General features: G+C 35.8%; 1 protein-coding gene across 6 annotated transcripts; it reads right to left on the bottom strand.

Moving 5' to 3' along the window:
- Positions 1–216: 216 nt before the first annotated feature.
- LOC123559891 (heterogeneous nuclear ribonucleoprotein A2 homolog 1-like) lies at positions 217–22,875 on the bottom strand. Of its 6 annotated transcripts, XR_006688057.2 has the most exons (10): positions 22,715–22,874; positions 21,799–22,088; positions 13,774–13,897; positions 13,045–13,240; positions 12,130–12,228; positions 11,318–11,416; positions 10,985–11,113; positions 4,916–5,126; positions 2,661–2,746; positions 217–321 (listed from the first exon to the last, which is right to left on the bottom strand). XR_006688057.2 is itself a non-coding variant. In XM_045352017.2 (9 exons), exons 1-8 carry the CDS (start codon positions 22,727–22,729, stop codon positions 4,954–4,956), a joined length of 1,119 nt encoding a protein of 372 aa, XP_045207952.1. In that variant the 5' UTR covers positions 22,730–22,875; the 3' UTR covers positions 4,130–4,604; positions 4,916–4,953. The 6 variants fall into 6 exon arrangements, 5 of the variants coding, with proteins under 5 accessions (XP_045207952.1, XP_045207951.1, XP_045207953.1 ...); XM_045352017.2 differs by lacking the exons at positions 217–321; positions 2,661–2,746 and adding an exon at positions 4,130–4,604 and having other exon boundaries at positions 13,045–13,234; positions 22,715–22,875; XM_045352016.2 differs by lacking the exons at positions 217–321; positions 2,661–2,746 and adding an exon at positions 4,130–4,604.

Genomic DNA, 22,875 nt, shown 5'->3' with positions numbered 1-22,875 from the left:
TTAGCAAATGCCAACCTGGCTGCTAAACTTGCAGCTCTTCCATCTTTGGTAGGGGATTAATTGCATCAAAACTTTAGCAGTGGACACAATGCTTGGTCCAGAAAGTTATTTCTCCATATACTTCTTTAGTCGAGTTCAAATTCATAGAGATGTTTATATGCAACTATACCTATTAAGGTTTAGTAACTCACATCTCAAAGACAAGTAAATACAAAATATAATGATTCTAGTTTATTTTCTCATTTTATGAACAAGTTATCTCATCTCCTTCGTCCCTTCTAGCTCTCTATGCACTCTTCGGTGTGCTGCATTTCCGATTATCTGAAGTAAAAAAACAACAAGGCAGTCTGAAAGACAGCTATATCCCCTGCCGCTGTTATTGACTTTGTCGAGTATATTTCATAGTCCATGTAGGACTATATCAATGAATTTGAAAATCCATCAAGGGGTTTACTAGTTACAGTCGGAACAAAATTGAAGGCTCAAACCTGGCCAACTCACGAGTTCTGCACATTGTCTTGATGAGGCAATCATTTGACTCAAAATGGTTTAGGATACAGAGCGGACACAAAATGAAAGGCTCAAACCTTTGACCTAGAGCTGTGACCTTGACCTTGAGCCGAATCTGGAGTTTTTCACATCGTCTTTTGGTGATCATTTGACCAGTTTCATGAAAATCCTTCAAGGGTTTAGGAGATAAGAGTGCAGAACAATGTTACAGATGGACGAAGACCATTCCTATAAACTAGAGCTGCTTTTGAGAAAACTGTCTAATCATCTTAATAGCAAGTCAGTCTTATATACTGTTTACTCACAGAAAATATACCTTTGATAGTTTTGGAGTAAGCAGCCTATCGGATAAGTGTAATTCACAAGTGCCTGGGCAGATCTGGCTAGTTATTGATCTTGGAAAACACATATTGTTCAAGTTTGGGGAAGATCCGATGAAAATTTATTTGTGTTTTACGACGCACGAACGCAGTAAAGGTTATATGGCGCCAAACAGGACTACAAATTTTGTTTTCACATGTTCGACAAGTGCAGACAAGATTTGTGACAAACGGACGGACGGACACACAGAAAGGAGTAAAGTGGTGTGGGAGAAAATTTTAAATCTGGGTCAGGTATATATATATATATATATATAGGGAAAAGTGATCACGTCCTCTGGTGGCCGTCTTTAAACAAATTTGAACAATCTTAGTAGAGGGTCATACAAGGACCATTTGTATAAAACTATTTTAAAACTATCCTGTTGCTGTCTTTTTTCAGAAGTAGGTAAAAGATGAAGGTCACACCGACTTTGGGACTGGAAATGGTTTCCAATCGGGCCCTAAACAATGCTTTGGACTTTATCGGATCATTGACTGTGGTCAGCAGATGACCCCTAGGGTTTTTGGGATCCGCAGGTCAGGGGTTCTGCTCAACAACTGAGAACACTTTGGCCTATAGTGGTCATTCAAAGGATGATTGCATAGTTTGCTTTGCATTCATCCCATTGTTCCGTTGTTTTTTGGGGTCAGTAGGTAAAGTGTCCTCGAGACTAAACAACTGAACAAGAGCTCGTAGAACACGAAATGCACCCCTTGATGCATTCAGTAATTGCACAAAGAACAGAAATTATTTGGTCACTGTGCACAAAAGTTCTACTGTTCTTGGTCAAAGTGACCTTGACCTTTGACCTCAAAATCATGTGGGGTCATCTGCTGGTCACGATAAACCTCCCTATTCATGATCCTAGGCCCAAGCATTCTCAAGTAATCGTCCAGACACAAACAGTTTCGGTCACTGTGACCTTGGCCTTTGACCTTCTGACCTCAAAATTAATAGGGGTCATATCTGCTGGTCATGATCAACCTCTCTATCAAGTTTCGTGATCCTAGGCCCAAGTGTTAAGTTATCATCCAGAAACCGTTAAACTGTTCCTGGTCACTGAACTTGACCTTTGACCTACTCACTTCAAATTCAATAGAGGTAATCTGCTAGTCATGACCAACCTCCCTATCAACTTTCATAATCCTAAGCCCAAGTGGGCTTGAGATCATCCGGAAATCGTTTAACTGTACTGGGTCACTGTGACCTTGACCTACTGATCTCCGACTCAATAGGGGTCATCTGCTGGTTATGACTAACCACCCTATCAACTTTCATGACCCTATGCCCAAGTGTTCTTGAGTTATCATCTGGAAACTGATATGTCTACATACCAACTGACCGACATCTGCAAAACAATATACCCCTCCTCCTCCGAAGGGGGCCATAAAAACACCAGCACACACAACCTCCAACATCACTGCAGATGACCACTGATTTTTAGGAAAGTTGTCCAAAGACCTAGAACTGGAAGTAAGTGAAAAACACTTGTTTGTGTCAAAGCTTCACTTAACAATGCTTTGGCCAACATCCATCAAACATCTTGGGATGATTGCAGATAACCCTATTGTTTTTCATGCTCGAAGGTCATAGTTATCTGGCGAAGCCATCATAGGCGGCAAAGGTGTTTTACAGATATATCTTGTCTTAACAAAATTGAATTTGTAGCCTAAACAAGTAAAGTCCATGAACAAATATTGATTTCAGTTTGTCAATATATGCTTAAAATTTCTAACATGTGGCTTAGATTTTTATCAATATGAATGACCTTGGTGTGATCAACCTACCAAGTTCCAGTCTTTGGAAAATCCCAGTAGCTTGTGATGCCTGGACACAAACATACCAACATTGTCCTGCTGTGGCATTGGGCAGCCTATACAAATTTCAGTAGAAAATTAGTAACTGCCAAATAATTCAAAGCTTCTAGAAATATTTTCAATCAGAAATAGACGTTATTTTAAAAATTATGCACCGAAATAGTAAGCAGTCCAACTAATTATACCTAGGGATATTAACTTATTAACCTTCAATGATCCATTAAAGTAATCTGTATAAAGTTCAATCTTAATTCATAAAGTAATGATCCTTTGTCTTACCTTACGCGATACAACCTTGGAACCGCCCTTAAATTGCAAATCTTAGGGGCTATAGCTGCTATCAATATATTCATCAATTATTCTGCTGTCCTTGAAACTGACCATTAACATTTATCACAGTTGCATTCATTGTATAATATACATACACATCAAGTTAGTTTGGTTTGAAAGCAGATGCAAAAACAAGGTTTTTTATTTGTGGGCATTGCATTTTTATTAAATATTGTATTGTCAGAGCTTTCAAACCAAAGTATCAAGCATAGAGAACATCCATGGAAACTTGAGATTTGTAATTTATTGCATTTGCAAACAGAATTGTGTCACTTCCCAATTCAGGCCGTCTTCTTCATGCAACTACGAGTATGGCTAGGTCTCATCAATTTTTTTCAGTACTGAATCCATTTTGCCTAAATTTATTAGGAATGTCTGACCTGGATTAAGTCGCTTGAAAACCTTGAAATCTGTAACTTCAAAGTCAAAGATGGACTTAAATATCAAGGACCTAATGGACAGCAAACTGTGCTTCAAGAAGTTCCCAGTCATTTCATTTGGTGGTTAGAACATCTCAAATTATTCAAAGCATGTGGAGGACTCTTCATACAGAAAAAGAACACACAGTATGGCTTGGCATATCAACAGACCCGTGACTATTACATCTCGCCAGTTATGCCTTTAGAACACAAACTACATGGAACACTTGTATTTACAAGTTACAACATGCAATGTCAGAGCCCCAGAAGACTGGGGAGAATTAAGAAATTACAAGTTTCAGTTGCTGTTAAAATGGGTGTTGTTTCAAGGACTTCATCTTAAATACTGGCAACTTTAGACGTTCTAAAAATTTCTTCTCAAGTTTTTTGCCCAATGTACACTGCCATTGAAACTGACAAAATGGGCATGTCTGTTCTTGAATCTTTGAAGCAATTACCGTTTTCACATTCTCAAGTTTCCTGGACAACCAACATTAATATGACATTAAGACTGTAATAAATGTTTAATTAAAAGCAAGTGCTTCTTGGAAATTAAAATCCCTCCCCTTTCAAGATATTTTTCACTTTTTAATTTAAGAACATACTATATAAAGAAAGCACTTTCTCCAACATTTATTGCAATATTTAAATGCATGTTATAGTAAAAAACAGAAATAAATTAATTTCACACAAGTTTAAAAATTATGACTTTATTTGACTTCAAAAAACAACATTAAGACGATAATGAAAAATGAAAATCAAATTTTCTACATGATGATGTTGAGTCTTCTCTGGGTGTAACCATGATTCACAATGGGAATGAACACTATATACTATGATATAGGAACACAGTAGATTAGCCGTCTCGCCCTTTTTTTAATTATCCTTGATTTGTTAAGTAAATCCTTATATGGACTTCACCGATATTACTATAGTAATGAACAGGTGGATTAATTCCTCAAGTCTCACTTGACTGCTCAACTATAATATACTCCCTGTTAAATTGACAGCTTTATTGGCTTTATATCACATTTATCCTTAAAGTCAGCTTGGAAGGTTTCTCTTATCAGCCTTAAATAAGCCTCATTTGGAGCACTTAAGGTTTAAGGACTGCTTTGTCAGGTTTTATCTGGATAATTTATTCCTCATGCTTCATTGATTCAGCCTAGATTAAATTGACAAAGTATTAAAATCATTTAGTCATCAATTATAACAACAACTTATACGCAGACATTTTGATAAAGAAAACTATTAAAATGTAATCTTAAATCTAGTATTTACTTATCAACTACATTTTAATCATTACAGTATTTAAATCTAAAACGAAAATTTATAAATTCTACAGTGGGACAAAAGCAGCAGGTCAGTGAAGTTTTGGTTGTGAAGTCACCAATCACCAGAACACAATACAAACTTGTGTCAACCTTCAATACCAAAAACTCAACTGACCCACAAGGTAAGAGAAATTACACATACCAATCCACCATGTTCCACTGTCTGTGATAGAAACCAGTCTATCGCCTCCCGTAGCCGCCTCCACTACCACCTCCGTATCCACCGCCACCACCACCGCTGCCGTATCCTCCACCGTAACCACCTCCTCCACTGCTGTATCCACCACTCTGATCATAGCCTCCGCCACCGTATCCTCCCTGTCCACCACCGTAACTACCTTGACTATATCCACCTGACAAAGTTATAGAAATTTTTCTAAGCTTAGTTTATGAAATCAAAACTAGAGGCAAAATGGCGTATGAAACAAATCTCTACTGCTTTCATATAACTTGGCATGTATGCATGTGCACTGGAACTACCTCAATACGAGACTTTCTCCCCCTATAAATCTACCCCCAGCAAGAGCTAATCCCGAAGCAAAAAATGTCCCCCCCCCCCCCCCCCAAATTCTGAATTTAAAATTCCCAAACGAGTGTCTTCTAGGGTTTTTGTTTCTTGAAAATAGTTTTGTTAATTTGTATGTTCATTTTGGTTATTAAAACAACTGTTATACTGTTTGGACAATTACTGAAATGCAATCCATTAATATTTTACACAAACAAGAGCTGTCACTAATGGTGACAAATGCCCCCGCAGCACCCTGACCTTTGACCTGGTGACCCCAAAGTCAGTAGGGGTGGTGTACTCAATAAGTACTATCAGCATGTGAAGTTTGAAGGTCCTGGGAGCAGTGGTTCGCATGTAAAGTGCCTTCATGCAAAAAGTTAACGTTGGCCCGTTACCTTTGACCTGGTGACCCCAAAGTCAGTAGGAGTGGTGTACTTAATAAGTACTATCAGCATGTGAAGTTTGAAGGTCCTGGGTGCAGTGGTTCGCGAGTAAAGTGCCTTCATGCAAAAAGTTAACGTTGGCCCCTGTGACCTTGACCTTTGACCTGGTGACCCCAAGGTCATTTGGGGTGGTGTACTCAATAAGTACTATCAGCATGTGAAGTTTGAAGGTCCTGGATGCAATGGTTCACGAGTAAAGTGCCTTCATGCAAAAAGTTAACGTTGACCCCTGTGACCTTGACCTGGTGACCCCAAAATCAGTAGGGGTGGTATACTCAATAAGTACTATCAGCATGTGAAGTTTGAAGGTCCTGGGTGAAGTGGTTCGCATGTAAAGTGCCTTCATGCAGAAAGTTAACGTTGTGACTAACGAACTAACGAACGAACGGACAGTTGAAAACTAATATGCCTCCCTTCAGGGGCATAAAAATATATCTTTACATAAATTTTGATAATTTGCAAATTTTCCCCAAGAGCATTCCACTGGTATTTGTGGCATTCCAAAAATGAGGGTCATGAAGACCTGTATGCCTCGACTAACCCTAATGACCTAGTGTAAAAACATGACCTAGACTTTGTAAACATTATGAACATGTAACATATATAAAATTCGTAAATTTGCAGTGCAATCCAATTATAAATAGATGTTACAGAGATACAGCTTGATAATGTAAGCAAAATTGTAGTCTGATCAATGGGAAACATGAAAAAACATGCAATGTTACTGAGACATGAACTTTCATGCACAACTCGGAGGTCGCGAAAGCCATATGACATATTCCGCTAAATTTTGATCCGGTCCGCCGTGATATATCAAGTTCACAAGACCATGTGTCCGATAAAAACTGCAGGTCAATATGATAAAATAAGAAAGTCCTCCACGACTTCGCTGAAGTTAGACTTTCATTATTATTGTAACATGGAATCCCGAGAAACTGATGTCAAACTATATTTTAGTAAGCGCTTGTTTCATTGGTCCTTAAACTAGAAACAGTGGAAACCCATCACGACGTCACGACATTTCTAAGAATGGGCGTTGTCATTGGATGCGTTGTTCTGACTAATCGTGCATGGTACTTGATTTATGTATGCAGGAACCAGACAGGATTTCCCCGAAATTCCGAGGCCATCTTTCTCTTTCAATGTCAACATCAACATGACTCCGTGCAAACAACAGACTTGAGGGGGAAAGGACAGCGATATAGCTAATGAATATGAATAAAATCTGTAAAAAGATCCTTTGGAAGCAAAGAATGCAACCAAGAAGAATAACTGCAGACTCGTTTTGATTCTGTTCACAAGAGGTAATGAAATGTGCAACATGTCTGGCTTAAGCGGGACTCTATTACACATATGTTGAATGGACTCCGTGGCATGATCCCAAAGGACCAGAAAATATATCAACACAATCAAAGTCCGGGGAGACTTTTTACAGCCTGAAAACTTATTGTAATACTGTCTCTATACTACTGTTTGCAGATCAAATTGCCCCTTCAACTTTTTTCAAATCGATAGAGTTGCATGTTTACCTCACAGAAACTGTGAAGCTGGAGCTATTTTTGGAGTAATTCTGACAGGTTAACCCCACCTCATCCACAATAAATTATTCATTCACCTTGTCGTGAAACTTTTTTTTTTATCTCGACGTCACACAAAGCGCGTGCTCTGACTATGTCTCTGAAGCATTGCCGTACTTGCATACATTGTAAAATGCAATTAGGTGAATAATTTAATGCAGGGCCTTTTTCCCCTATAAATCTACCTCCGGTAAAAGGAGGTAATCCCAATGCAAAAAAGTTTTCCCCCAAAATTGAATTCAAAATTCCAAAATGATTATACCTTTTCGGGTTTTTGCAGTTTTAAGATAGTTTTGCTAATTTGTATGTATATTTAGGTAAATTATAATACTGTTGAACAATTACTGAAATGCAATTCATTAATATTTCACACAAAAACACATTTATGTAGATTTTGGTAATTTGCAAATTGTCCCAATTAAGACAATTTCCCAGAGCATTTTCCCAATTCCACCGGTGTCGGTGGCATTCCCAAATTGATGAAAAAAGGCCTGTAATGGATATGTTTTAAAAGTAGAATATAGATAGTTCAACTACGTTCAAATGAAAACAGCACTTTTTGTTTGTTATGACAATTATTTTCGACAAAATTTCCAACCACGCAAGGTTTTATAGAAAGGTATCTCGAACCTTCAAGCTACGCAACACTTGTAGATCCATAAACACTGATTTATTTGATATTCAAACTTTTGCAGAGTCTTCTGTAGCTTAACTATCGCAAATCTAATTTAGATCTTGTTTTATTTTATTTTATTTTATTGGTGGGGTTTACGTGTAGGTTGTGAATTTATCTACTATTTATTTGAAGTCGTTTAAGCACTATTTCAGTTATTTACATACAGGCATTTGATAAGCATTGTCTTCGTTCATGGAAAGAACCAGTTATAGACTCACTTAAGTCAAAATAATTCGACGTTTTGTTTGTTTTATATTTGTGACGGTCACTCTAAATGGACCAAAATAACTGAGGATAAATAACAGTACACTGTCATTTAAAGTAATTGGTTTTATTGCTTACACATTATGTGTAACGTTATTCCTGTTAAGGGGAATTATGATAACTTTTACATAAATTAATGAGGAATTTAATCCCCCTTTTGATTAGTCTAAATAATGAGATCTAGGGTAGACCAATTTTGAAATTTTACGTTGTCTACCTAAAGGGGATATCGACTAGTCAAAAAATATGACTTGAGTACTATTATTTGGACTACCTTTTGACACATTTAAGTTTTATTTGAATTTATCTCATATTCGCAACAAATCAGCATTTGAACCCAAATCTTCTTTCGAGTTGAGAAAGTAACTTGTAACTGTTTCCTAGGATCGCGTCAAATTAGTTAGACTAATATTCCGTAAGAAATTGCAGACTTTTTTCAACTGAAGAGGCATGGACGGTTCCGGGAATCGAACTTATGCCCTTCATCAATGATGAGCGAATCCAACAACTCTAGTCAGTCACGTTTTACAATTATTGTGAAAACTAAACACGTGATACGTTATTTAAAAGAAAAGCCTGCAGCAAAAGGTACTGAAATTTAGGCAGAAAAAAGGCCTGTAATGTATAAGATGGTGTCTTTTTTCACATCCACGCTACCTAAATGTGCATTGTGGCAAGATTTTAAATGAAGATTAGATTTAGTACATCTGTTACAATCCGTTTAAACACCCATTCGAATAGTATTTAAATCAGCATTTCTCGGTCATGCAGCCAATGTAAACAAGTTCATTCAGTTTTTTTTTACTCGTATCGGAAAGGCGGAGTTTCCTGTATAGACTGAGTTCCAAAAATAGCTTCAGCATCCTAAAGGTACAAGTCTATCGATTTAAGATAAGGCGAAAGGGCAATTTGATCTGCAAACAGTAGTATATAGACTATGTATAAATACCAGTTTTAAAGATCAGATATCAAATTTATTAAATTCGGTCGGGTAAAATATAATCCGGTTTTGTAAAAAAAATCATGTTTACCAGACCGACTGTCCTGTGAATTTTCAGGGTCTTTCGTGAACACTGACAACTTAAGATGTGATGGCAGATGCTGGACTAAGTACAGTTCTCACTATTCTCTGAACAGTTGAGCTATATATATATATATTTATTCCATATGTATCAAGTTATGAACTGGACAACACCAGACACTTTCAACTACCCCTCTTCCTATTGGTTAAACCTTTACTTTGGGACCGAGGATTTGCACACAGCCTCAATGTCATCAAGAATAACATTAAAGCTAAATATAAACAAGAGCTGTCAGATGACAGCGTGCTCGACTATTCGAAGAATTGATTGAAGAATGGGGTCAAAATATTTCCACAGATATTCAGACAAAAGAAATAAATAGATTAGACAATGTTCCTGTATTTCTTGGATTTCGTTAAGATTTCAAAGTCCAAAAAGGGCCATTATTCAGTCGACATAGTTATGTACTCTTGTCTATAGATGGAAATCATGATGATAAACAAGTGTTCAAAGTTTAAAAGCCAGATGTCAAATAGTTTTGACAAAACGTGGACTTGTATGAAAACAGAACCAATTTCAAAGTCCAAAATGAGTCATAACTCAGCCAAAATAGATGACAGAGTTATGTACTCTTTCCTACAGATAGAGACTATTATACTAAACAAGTGATAAGAGTTTCAAAGCCATATGTCAAATACTTTACACAAAATATGATCTGGTACGAAAAACTTAAAGATTTGTAAGTCAAAAGGGGCCATAATTCAGCCAAAATCCTTGATGGAGTTATGTGCTCTTGCCTATAACTGGACATGGTGATGGTAAACAAGTGCTGAAAGTTTCAAAGCTTTATCTCAAAAGACTGTCAAAATATGCACTGTTACAAAAAATTAACCCAGATTTCCAAGTCAAAAAGGGCCATAATTCAGCCAAAATCCTTGATGGAGTTATGTGCTCTTGCCTATAACTGGACATGGTGATGGTAAACAAGTGCTGAAAGTTTCAAAGCTTTATCTCAAAAGACTGTCAAAATGTGGACTCGTACGAAAAACTTAACCAAGGTGTGACGCCAACGCCGTGGCGAGTAAGATAGCTCTACTTACATAATATCTTGGAATAGTCGAGCTAAAACTGCTCTATGCATGTCAATCTGACAAAAGAGCAACTATACAATAATGTACATGAACCTAATAACAACGTCCACTGCTCAACAAAACCAACTTGACATTTTTTTTTATTTCAGTTGAAAGTAGATCTATGAACCCATAGTAAAACTGAGCAAGCTGTGCATTTACATAATAAATTATATTCTTGTGATGCAACTCTGCGTCTCCCAGATGTAAATGAAGCTCTCATAAAAGCCTCTTCAAAATAACCAGAGAACGTCGAAACAGTAATCTGCTGATGCAGGTTCACTTCCTCTACAGAAAAGCAGCCATTTACTTTTGACACTGGTAGTGCTTGCTTACAATTCTGCATGTCACAGGTCCAAAACCTATTATTAGAGTCTATTAATACCCCAAGCCATTGCTTTCGTAAGGGCTTGTGATTATGACCTTTGACAGAGTGGAACTTCAACAATGAACCTAGTTTCATGGAAATCTTCCAAGTTGTTAGCGGAAAGAGCATGCAACATGGACATTCACGACTCAAATGTAACCCAAATATATTTTGTATAATGTGGGAATATAAAAAATGTGCAAGTAACGTTAATTCAGACATACCATCATATGACTCACCTCCACCTCCATACGGCTGAGATCTCTGTGCTCCATAACCACCTGATGATTTCATTGGTCCTCCTCCATAGCTTCCTTGGTAGTCTTGACCGAAACCACCACCATAATCATTTCCTGAATGAAGAAAGGCAATTTTTTTTATTTACTCCAATCCAAGTTGGAACTAGTATAACACAACAAACACTTTCCAACAACCAAGTTTTTTTTCTTTTGTACATCTGCATAGTGCAAGTTGACAACATTTGACTGTATTCTACAATAATAAAGTTTAAATTAGAACACTAGAACCAAAGGTCAAGTTTGGTGCCGGTCACTTACCACCATATCCACCTCCATATCCGCTATCACCATAGCCGCCGCTGCCACCGTATCCACCTCCGTAACTGCCACCACCATAACCTTGTTGACCGTAACCACCTGAAATATCATCAAATCCCAATTAGTTGACACAAAGCTGGTCCTCGACTTTGAAACAGAATCAAATACAAACCTGGAAAAAACTCCTAAAATTGCATGTGGACAATGTAATTGCTGACGAAAGGCCAGTGGTCCCAAGTCAAGACACCTGGAACTATTTGACCTTGAGCATGTAAACAATGAATCATGAATGGCAACAACTATGTTTGGTATGAAACTGGTCAAATGACCCCTTTGTAAAAATCTGAGAGGTCCTCACAAGGGACCATTTTAATGAAGATCTGCTGAAATTCATTTCATAAGATTTCTATTTTCAGTTTAAAATGTCCCCTTACAGAGGCCATGCTACAGACCAAAGTTTCATCAAGATGCATTCAGTACCTCACAAGTTGTTTAGGGGCTCAAAATACGGTTAAGTGACCCCACCTGCCCAAAATAGAGAACATGTCAATGATGCTACAGACTAAGTCTGATGATGGAAGATCCACCAAGCAGTTCAGGAGCAGCAGTTGCTAAAAGGTTTTCCTATTTTTAGCCATATCTGAAAGGGACCAAGTGCACCCACTTATTAAGAGATGACTTTATAATGATGCTTTAGACCATCAAGAGTTTCAGGTTAAGACCTTCTTTAACATTATTTCTGTTTTAAACTCTAGCAGCCAACCGATTCCTAATTTATCTTCTTTTATAAAGTTCTTTAGAAGACAACTTACCACCACCACCTCGCTGACCACCAGGCTGTTGCTGTTTACTCTTGTCTTGGGCCTTCTTGGCATTCACCCATTTGTCAGCAATCTGGAACCTGCCAATCACTAGAAGAAAAGAAAACCTACGTTGTTATGTCACAGTCCAGAGTAGTATCTAAGCACTTACATACATTCTACACTGACCTAAATATCGGAGGATGTACACTCCAGAAAGGAGAAAGTATAACATACCGCGATACAGAATCCATGACATTTGTCACATTTACCTTCGAGATTTTGTTGAAATTCCTGTACCTATTGGCTAGGAAACTGCTATATGGATGGATTTTATTTTATTTGGGTTTTACGGCACACCAACACAATAAAGGTTATATGGCGCCAAACAGGACTACAAATTTTGATTTCACATCTCATTTACATCGAAATAAAAACACGAGGTATGGAATCAAAATTTGTATACCTGCTGGAATCAGAGTTAAACCAAAACCCAAGTATTAAGACCCTATTAGTCGCCTCTTACGATCATTTAAGGGCAAGGCAGTGGTTCAAATTCTTTTCATACACAGATCGTCCCAGAACCACATGGGGCAGATTTTATTCAAATATATATAACTTAGAATGTTGGTAAAGTTGTGAAACCATGAAATGATAAGTAACTTGACCAAGAGGTTCAACTATAAAGTGTATTGATGTTTACAGCTTACAAAACGCTTTCATACGCTGCATCATTTTTTAAAGCATTAAAGAACATTTATTTTGGATAAACCAAAAAAAAAACCCACTTTCACCCAGGCGGTTAGAATAATCTCATTCACCCATCTTGGTAGATTACTCAATAACCTTCGACTAGTCAAGCTGAAACACAAAATTTGATAATTAGCTGCTGAAGACAGAAGATAAATAATAAAAAAAAATACTTACAATTGCACCAGTCCACGGCATCATGGTCATCAAACTCTATGAAACAGAAGCCTTTCCCTTGTATTACTTTTACTGACTGCACATTTCCATATTTTGAGAATTCTTCCCTTAACATGTCCTCCGTCATATCGTCTTTAATTCCACCGACAAACAGTTTTTTTGTTGACACTTTAGCATCCTGGCCCTCTGCCTGTTGCTTTAATAAAATTTGTGTTGATTTGAAAACATGCTTTTTCCTGTATATCACTATACTGAGTGACTAAGATTTTAAATTTCTGATGTTCAATACTGAGCACATAGATCTCCATACTGAGGAATCTGAACGCTCATTTTGGGTGTCGCTGTATGTTTGTGTACAGCACAATCCATTCTGACTGGCATTACACTGCACTTATCCCCAGCATTTATTTCACTTTTGACCTTCAAGCATGTAGTTCGATGTATGTGAAAGAATCAAAGGTCAAAATTTACAAAATATACTATGGTGTTAAATAAATGATGGACCAGTATCGGGTACATGCAAATGGTACAAACAACGTACTTTTAAATATTTAACAACGTACTCTTTAAGTGAAAATGAAAGGCCGTATCTCTGGAATTGGGAGCACAATTGCCTTTTAAATTTACAAGTAACATTTCAGAAGGATCTCCAGCACAACACAATTTTTCCTTACAAACTATGCAAGAACTGGGGCAATCAACCAGCTTAACAAAAGTGATTTAACTTACATGTTTTGGTGTGGCTCTTTTTGTTTCTATTTGTTTTCCATCTATTTTATGTGGTCTGTTTGCCTGTACATCTGTTACACAAGATGATTCACTAAATGTGACAAAGCCAAACCCTCTTGACCTCCTATAAAAAGGAATTGCAAAAAATGTAATTCATTCTTCTAAAAATGTTACACGACTACAAAATGGTTAACGATAGGTCCATGACGGACCTAGATCGCTCAACTGATACTCTGCTTGCTTCAACAGTTTTGGAAGACAATTATGAAAGGGAAATATCTGTGAAATTATTATGAAACATTATTTTTGTACAATCTTTGTAAAGGGCCAGCAGTTTCGGACAATGACTTTAAAACTGGGCCTGCTGTTTCTCTTTAAAAACATGTTTAAAGTTTGCAATAATCAAATATAGGGAAGACGTGACCACACCCCTGGCAACCATTTTTTTCCACAAATCTAAATAATCTTCGCAATATGTCACACAAGGTCAATTTACGTGAAACTATTTTAAAACTGAACCTGCAGTTTCCTACAAGAAGATTTTTCAAGTTTCCACCATATACCTATTGGGAAAAGTGACCATGCCCCCTGGCGGCTACATTTTTGATGAATCAAAAGAATTTGAAAATTCTGGGTAGAGGGTCACACAAGGACCATTTGTGTGAAATTATTTCAAAATCAGGCCAGCAGTTTGAAACAAGATTTTTAAACTTTCCAATGTAGGAAAAGTGACCACTGACCTTGGCGGCAATATTTTTTGACAAATCGGAAAAAAATTAACAATCTTAGTAGAGGGTCACACAAGGACACTGTGTAAAACTATTTTAAAATCGAGTCAGCAGTTTCTTACAAAACTAGAGATGCTTTTGAGAAAAGCGCATGTCTCCCACAACTGCCCCTATGAAAAATGTTAGTTTCTCTATATGTTTTAGACGAGTGGATCCAATTAGATTATTCTGGATGAGTGGATCCAATCAGTAATTCAAGGGCCATAAATCAAAAGTGCCTGAGCGGATTTGGCTAGTTATCCAACTTGGGAAAGGTCTTATGGCCAAACACATTTTGTTCAAGTTTGGTGAAGATCGGATAAGAAATGTTCGACTTACAAGCGGACAAGAGTAAACAGACGGATTTTTTCGGTAATTCAAAGGCGGTAACTCTAAAATGCCTGGACCGATTTGGCTAGTTATCGAACTTGGCCGTGGTCTCATGGTCAAACACATTTTGTTAAAGTTTGGTGAAGATCGGATGAGAAATGTTCGACTTAGAGTGCAGACAAGAGTAAAAAGGCCGATTTTTCGATATTCAAGGGCTGTAACTCCAAAATGCCTGGGGCCTGGTGCACAGTAAAGTGCCCAATTCAGCAAAAAATCATGTACATAGCCCCATCTTTCAAACAGTACATGATAGAACTATGAAATAAAGTTTATAAGTAAGGTATGATACAGATGTAAATGTGGAGGTGAACATTTATCATGAAAATTTAGAAATAAAGTAGTGCGACAAGTTTAAGTAGGCAAAAATTAGCCATTTTTGCATGTAACGGGTTAGCATCTAAAATTTCATCATTTTTGTAAGCTGTCTCACAGAAATTCTGTTCTTTTTTACATCTTCACTATTAAATTTTGTGAAAGAAAAATATCTTTGCTTTCATTTGATATATAACATCATGTTCTTCTGTATTTCTTGTTCTGAGAATCATGGTTTGAACCAAAGTTGTATGGATGTAACGCCCCAGAAATCTGAAAATGCTATACTTAAAAAAGTGAAGAAAAAAGTAGTATCTTTTGGTGCTAGAACATGTGGGATGGCCTTGAAAAGTTTGAAAAATATGTAAGTTGAAACAGTCAAAGTATCATTTCTGTACATCAAGTCTATAAATAAATATAGCCGAATATCTCATCAATAGTTAGTTTGTGACAAAAAATACGTAATGTCCATCCCACTACCATAAACTTCTTTAAGTGTTATAAAACTAGAAATTTGCAGCATATTTTTATTACATACGATGACATGAGTAACATTTCCAAAAATTGTTGAAATCCATCAAGCAGTTTTTTAGATATTGACAAAAGTGTAAAAGTTATATGTAATGTCCGTCCCCGTAATGTCCGTCCCCACTTATCATTGATTTTAAATGTTGTATATATATTGTTATTTTCTATCAAATTCAATTCCTTTTATTTCTGATTTACCAATAAGAACTGAAATTTAAAAAAAAATGCATTTAAAATCAGTAAAATACATTATTTTGTGACATTTTTTCTTAAAAACACAGTGTGTGTAAAAAAATGTCAAAATTTGTTGAAATCTTAAGCAAAATGAATCAGTTTCATACATGAATTTTACTTTCATATAAAGAACTCATGAAAAAACATGGAAAAAGACTAATGAGTATATATATAAAGTAAAACTTTGCAAAACATTATCTATAAGCACATTTAAAGTGTTGGGGGACGGACATTACATTTTTGTACTAAAACTACATGTTGAAAAAAGTAAGTAGAGTTTTAGTCTTCTGTCTCTTGAAATTTATAGTGCTGTAATTTATAGGTTTTAACATCATATCCAGAAAACTATGCCCCCCTTTTGTCCCTTAGTAATTACAAAAACATTTTGAAATGCTACCATACTGTTTAAACACTTGATCCCCCTCCCCTAGTGCCCTACTGTATATTTCTTATCTTTTATATTTTCTCTTATATTTTCATCAACACAATAAAGGGTCATAAGATGCATCAAAATCATTCCTTAATTAAAACAACATAATTAATTAGTGACCTATTGAGATGGCAACAACATGCCATAAAACACAGGTGGCCATAGAAGATCACAAAATCACACTTTCTCAACAGGGTGCCAATATACAAGGGACCATAAAACCCCTAAACTGGATCTTAATTGATCATTATGGAATCTTTACCTAAAACAACACTCTTTGATGCAAGTGTTATAATCCAGTGTATTGTATAAAATTAAAACCCCTAGTAAGGATATATTTTGCCTTTTTTGCCAAGGACTTCCCCCTTTAAAAAAAAAGTATTATATTAAATTAAACCGTGAAAAATAAAAGACTGGTACAAGTATACAAACAAGTATACAAAAAAAACAAAACAATGTGTTGAAGTGTTATATTTTTTCAATCATACACAGAACATTATTATGTTATCATTATTTCTTTTTGTACCATTAACACAGCACTGATAGAAAGCTAAACTGATACAGTAATGTTATGGTCATCTACATTTAATATGCTTGTATTCTACTGGAAGGTTGTTAGATATGGATTATTTTGATGGGAATGCGTGTACTGCATGTATGTTTTTTTTCTTTGAAACAGAACAGTACTTGCATATATATGATAATATGCAGCAAAGAATTGATTGTAAAGCTGATTTTGACAAATACTGCTTAATACTAGCAGAATACTTTTTGAAAATTAGTAAAAATGAAATACTTCAGTCTTGCTCGCTTTTTAACTGCTATTTGAATGAATGTCTGAAATGAATTTCCTTTATTCATTTAGTAAAACCATTTATTATATTTATAGACATATTACCTATTGAAATGACACAAATGTTTCCTTAGTTAAGAAATTTGAATTTCAGAGTAATTTATGTTCCAAAGTACCGGTAGTTATAAAAGCTGAACCAGTCATTTTATGTAATGTCCGTCCCCCGTTTCCGGCACTATTTATTTATGATATTTTCTGCTTAAATGTAATATAAATAAGAGTATTTATGTTTCTACTTTGTTGTTTGTATTAATTAATTGCTTTAAAGGTGTTTTCCTGCTGTAAATGTTCCATTTTCCAAATTTTATATTAAAGTGAATTTTACAATTAACAGAAAATAATCGTAATTTCAAAGAAATTAGCTATTTTTGTAAAAAAATGGAAAAGCAAAGAGTTAAGGCTTATATTTTCTTTATCTGTGACCTCAAACTATTAGAAAATACACATAAAAGAAGTGGCTTTGCATAAAACATTTACAGTAGGAGTCTTAATTTGAATGACAGTGTAATGTCCGTCCCCAACCCGACATGGCAACTTAAATCCATTTTTTTGAAAAAATTTCCCAAAAAGTTATCTATTTGGGTACTGATCCTTGTGCACAACTTGTTGAAGTGTAGAAAAAAGGTATTTTTCAAGGCAAAGTAAAAACTTTATTTTTTGACTTAGATGCTAACCCAATTGGGCACTTTACTGTGCACCAGGCCCTGGACCGATTCGGCTAGTTATCGAACTTGGCCGAGGTCTCATGGCCAAACACATTTTGTTCAAGTTTGGTGAAGATCGGATGAGAAATGTTTGATTAAGAGTGCGGACACGAGTAAAAAGGCCAATTTTTCGATAATTCAAGGGCCGTAACTCCAAAATGCCTGGACCAATTTGGCTAGTTATCGTACTTGGCCGAGGTCTCGTGGTCAAACACATTTTGTTTAAGTTTGGTTAAGATCGGATGAGAAATATTCGAATTAGAAGGCGGACAAGAGTAATAAGACCGATTTTTGGTAATTCAAAGGCCACAACTTCCAAGACCGATTTGGCTAGTTATCAAACTTGGTCGAGGTCTTATGGTCAAACACATTTTGTTCAAGTTCGGTGAAAATCGGATGAGAAATGTTCGACTCAAGAGTGCGGACAAGCTTTGTGACAGACAGACACACAGACTGGAGTAAATCAATATGTCTCCCACACCGTGTGGTGGGAGACATAATTATTTGAATCTTGGTAGTCACACAAGGACCATTGAAATTATTTAAAAATCAAGCCAGCTGTTTCATTTAAAAAGATTTTTTATAGTTTCCAATATATACAAATAGGAAAAGGTGACCACGTCCCCTGGCGGCTATGTTTTTGATGAATCAAGATAATTTGAGCAATCTTGGTAGAGGGTTACACAAGGACCATTTGTATGAAATTATTTCAAAATCCGACCAGCAGTTAAAGATACGTTATTCAAAGATTTTTCTATCTTCAGCCCTGGCAGCCACTATGTGCAAACAAGCGGAACCATTTGGACAATTTTGAAAGAGGACCACCCAGTGAACATCCAGGCAGAGTTTCAACTTTCACCAAATGGTTTGAAAGATGTTGTTTAAACGGAAGTGTAGACGGACACCGGATGGTTAACAATCACAAAAGCTCATCCTAAGCACCTCGTGCTCAGGTGAGCTAAAACGCCAAGAGGGACAGGACAGGATGACCCTTTTCAGTGATACAAGGAAGACAAAATCACTGTTCAGTTTTGTGACAAAATATTGAATTGATTATTTTTCGACTTGCCACTTTCAACACAGCTATTAAGGTGTTCTGTTCTTTTTTAGAACTGTCTTTAGCATATCTGAATACGTCTGCCAGACTTTTCTACACAACAGTATGTACAAACATGAATGTTTTGAAAACATGTTAAGAGCAATATAACATAGCATAGTACTCTCGTTACAGTACACTTGATAACTCATTAACTAGTAAAGAGTTTGTTCTACAAGCAGCAAGTCCAACAGCTCCTTAACATACAAAAGGTATTTAACAGCCTAATCCTAGTTAAAATAATTCAATGCTGAGATTGTTTTATATTGGTGAAGGGGCAATCTAAACGTCAAAACTTTGAAGGACCATACTAATGGAGGATAAATCACATTACATGGTCGTGTAAAGTTACTGGTTTTATCGCTTGCGCATATTGGCGTGTAGACTCGGTAAACTTTAATCGTGTACAGTACATACATAGGTTTAAATCACCAGAAAATTCGCAATTTTGGATATTATTTGGTAATTTTGTACATAAATCAATGAGGAATTGAATCCCCTTTTAATACATGCAAGTTTTGCATTTATGGCCAATTAGTGACATAATCTGCATTTAAACCTGTAGCATGTTGGCAGTATGAAAATTTTACGGAAATTGCTTCCATTATTTTGGTCTTTCGAGTGTTTGACGAGACTGGGGATATCAATGAGGAACATTAGCTTGTTACTTCCCGTGAAAAGTTGTATGATCAGCTATTTTTTTCCGTCTTTATAAACTACCCCTAAAAGGACCTTTTCCCAACTGAAAAATGCAATCTTTTTCCCCCAATTATCATCCAAAATTCCCCAAATGACCAAATTTAGTTTGCATTTTGATGATTGCAGAAGGAAAACTTAGTAACATAGACATTCACCATGATTTTATCCAGTACCGGACCTTTTCCCAAAAGGGCAAAAAAAAATCACTGATGATAAAGGATAACCAAATATTACATTGGTCCCTTTCATTTGGATTCCTCTGACTTTTTTATTATAACCTTTATCCAAGATGTTGCGTTTGGTCACAGCCCTTTTTTCGTAAATTTGGGGAAGGGTACCAGGTCCCTTTTGGAGGGGAAATTTACGTCGCGAAATCATTGTTTGGAGGAATATATCTGCTGAAAAGTTGTTAAAATCAGGACTGAAAATCAAAACTGATTTCAGTTTTTTTGCATGGGGAATTTTTGCCAAAGTGGGGAAAAAAGTATACTTTTTAGATTGGGGAATGGGGCCGAATTTCGGCCCTAAAATCAGCATAAAAAAAGGCCTGGGTCAAAATAAATATGCTTTTTATGGGTATCAAGTCAACTCGTGCCCGATTTGGTAATTTCGTCCCCCTCCTGATAAAATTTGGTCAATTGTCCCCCTTTGGTAATTTTGCCCCCCTTAATACTTTATGCATTTTTATAATATTTTGACTTTGAAAACTTGTATTTAAAATCATTGCGAGTTTTGAAGGAGTTATATTGGAAGTAGTTAACTTTAAATAATTAGGTTTGATAAAATAATAAAAGAAATATACTGAAAATATAAGACAATTAACTGAAGAAAAAAAATAAATAAAAAATAAATAAAATACAATGCCCTTTGTATGAAAATATAATATAATAGAAAATCTTGTTAACTTTTTAAAAATCATAGTAAGAAAAGAGAGAGCAATAAATCCTTACCCCTGGTCATAATAAAAGGAAGTTTTAATTAGAAATACAATAAAGAATAAATAAGCAACTAATATCTGTCACACATGTTTTACTAAAAATAACCAACATGCTTTATATTCATTTTTGTCATTAAAATAAAATAAGAAATACTTCAAAAGAAGGGAGACGCTGGTTTCTAAAAAAAGTAGAATGAGCATATACCTGCATAAGAAAGGTGTTATTAAATGGTTATTAATCACATTAAAAGTTGTTGATTTGGCTGACTGGAAGGTGTTAACGGTATTTAATTGCATGAGAAATTGTTGATTGACCGAATGAAATGTGTCAAAATTTTCCCCTAGTAGGATTTAAATGTGTTAATAGTTGATTGTAGTGAGGAAATCATTTGTTATAAAAAAAAGTCTAAATCTATTCAAGAGTTTGAAAATAAGCAGCATCAAATGTGGACATTTAAACAGCAATCATGTTTTCCAACATAGCAGACTTACAAAAACAAAGAGAAAAAAAAAAAACCCAGAAAATCTTCATGTTAAATCGATAATTTTTAAAGTAAGAAGTTCTTAAAACAAACAAAAACTTATGTATATTTTTAGCATGAAAAATACTTATTCGAAGAAAAAAAACAACTTAATTTTTCATATTTTGAATTTTTTTCAAAAACTCTTAAAAAAGGGGGGAAGAAATGACCAATTTGAAATCGCCGAGGGGGACGAAATGACCATATCAGGGACGAGTTGACTGTAAATCTTTTTATGTGTAGGTTTCTAAACAAAAATGATTAATCAAACCTAAATCTAGCAGAGGGCCACTAAAGGAAAACCTGTCCTTGATCATTTTCCAATCCAATGAAATTTAGTATAGATATTGCTTAAAGAAGTCAACGATAAAAACAGAGGAAGGATTGGACATAAGCAGGGGAAGTTTTTTTGTTTTTGTTTTTTTGATGTTCCCCATATTTCCTAGGATCGCACCAAATTTTTTTGACATATCCTATCTAATTACACACCCTTCCTAGGTAGTTTAAATACCGTATAACAAAAATACTGAGGGAACTGCGAGTGCAATGCTTACTTCTTTTCTTGGTCTCTCATCACAACACAGTCAACAATTGTTCCGTATGAACCAAAATGGTCTTTGATAGAATCTTCTGTGGTTTCTGGTGCAAGACCACCCAAAAATAACTTGCAGAAGTTTTCTGCATTTGGGTCTGTGTAGTAATCGGCATCTCTGCTTCCTCTGCCGCCACCACCGCCGCCTCCACCACCACCACGTCCTCCACCTCTTCCCCGGCCTCCGCCGCCGAATCCCCCACCGCGGCCACCGCCTCTACCACCTCCAAAACCACGCTGTTGATAACCACCCTGTAGAAAAAAAATGTCGTTATAGATGTTAATTTTACAAAAAAACTTGAGGCTCGTGATTTTTTTCTAAAACAAAGACCGACAGGCGCACCACGCTCCTCGCGAAATTGTAAATGAAATGGTAAAGTTACTTGAGAAACAAAAACGAAGCACAAGTTAAACAATTAGGTTATGTTGAAAATATTATTAATGCACAGCGAAGTAGCTTATATCTTTTAACTTTTAAGTAAAATATTCAATATGGCGGCACACGAGGCACAACCCGCTTGCCAGGCCGCTAACATTCTCATCATAATTTAAATAAACATTCAACTGAAAAATTAACACCCTATAAACTACTTTAAAGCACAACGTAAACAAGTTAAGTTGAAAATATTATTAATGCACGGCGAAGTAGCTATTATCTGTAATTCTCCGTATTTTTTAACTTGTAATTAAAATATTCAATATGGCGGCACACGAGGCACAACCGGCTTGCCATGACGCTAACATTCTCATCATAATTTAGATACAATAAACATTCAACTGAAAAATAAAATCTCTATAAACTACTTTAAAGTACGTTACTTGTTGTTTTAACATTGATCATATATTTTCAAACTCATTTATAAAGCTGAAAAACTTACTCCGTAATCTCCCATTGTTCTTTGTGTTCTTGTTCTTGCTGAAGTAAGTGAAGAGAGAGAGAGAGAGAGAGAGAGGGTTATGTCACGTGATGAATAAATTAAAGTTCGTGAAGATATTTTTTCAGATATTTTTTCTTTCTCTTTACCTAAATGCCAGTTTC

Source organism: Mercenaria mercenaria, chromosome 10, assembly GCF_021730395.1.
Source record: "Mercenaria mercenaria strain notata chromosome 10, MADL_Memer_1, whole genome shotgun sequence".
Classification (NCBI taxonomy): domain Eukaryota; kingdom Metazoa; phylum Mollusca; class Bivalvia; order Venerida; family Veneridae; genus Mercenaria; species Mercenaria mercenaria.
The sequence above is the reverse complement of the archived record's forward strand: the minus strand, read 5'-3'. Positions and strand labels throughout refer to the sequence as shown.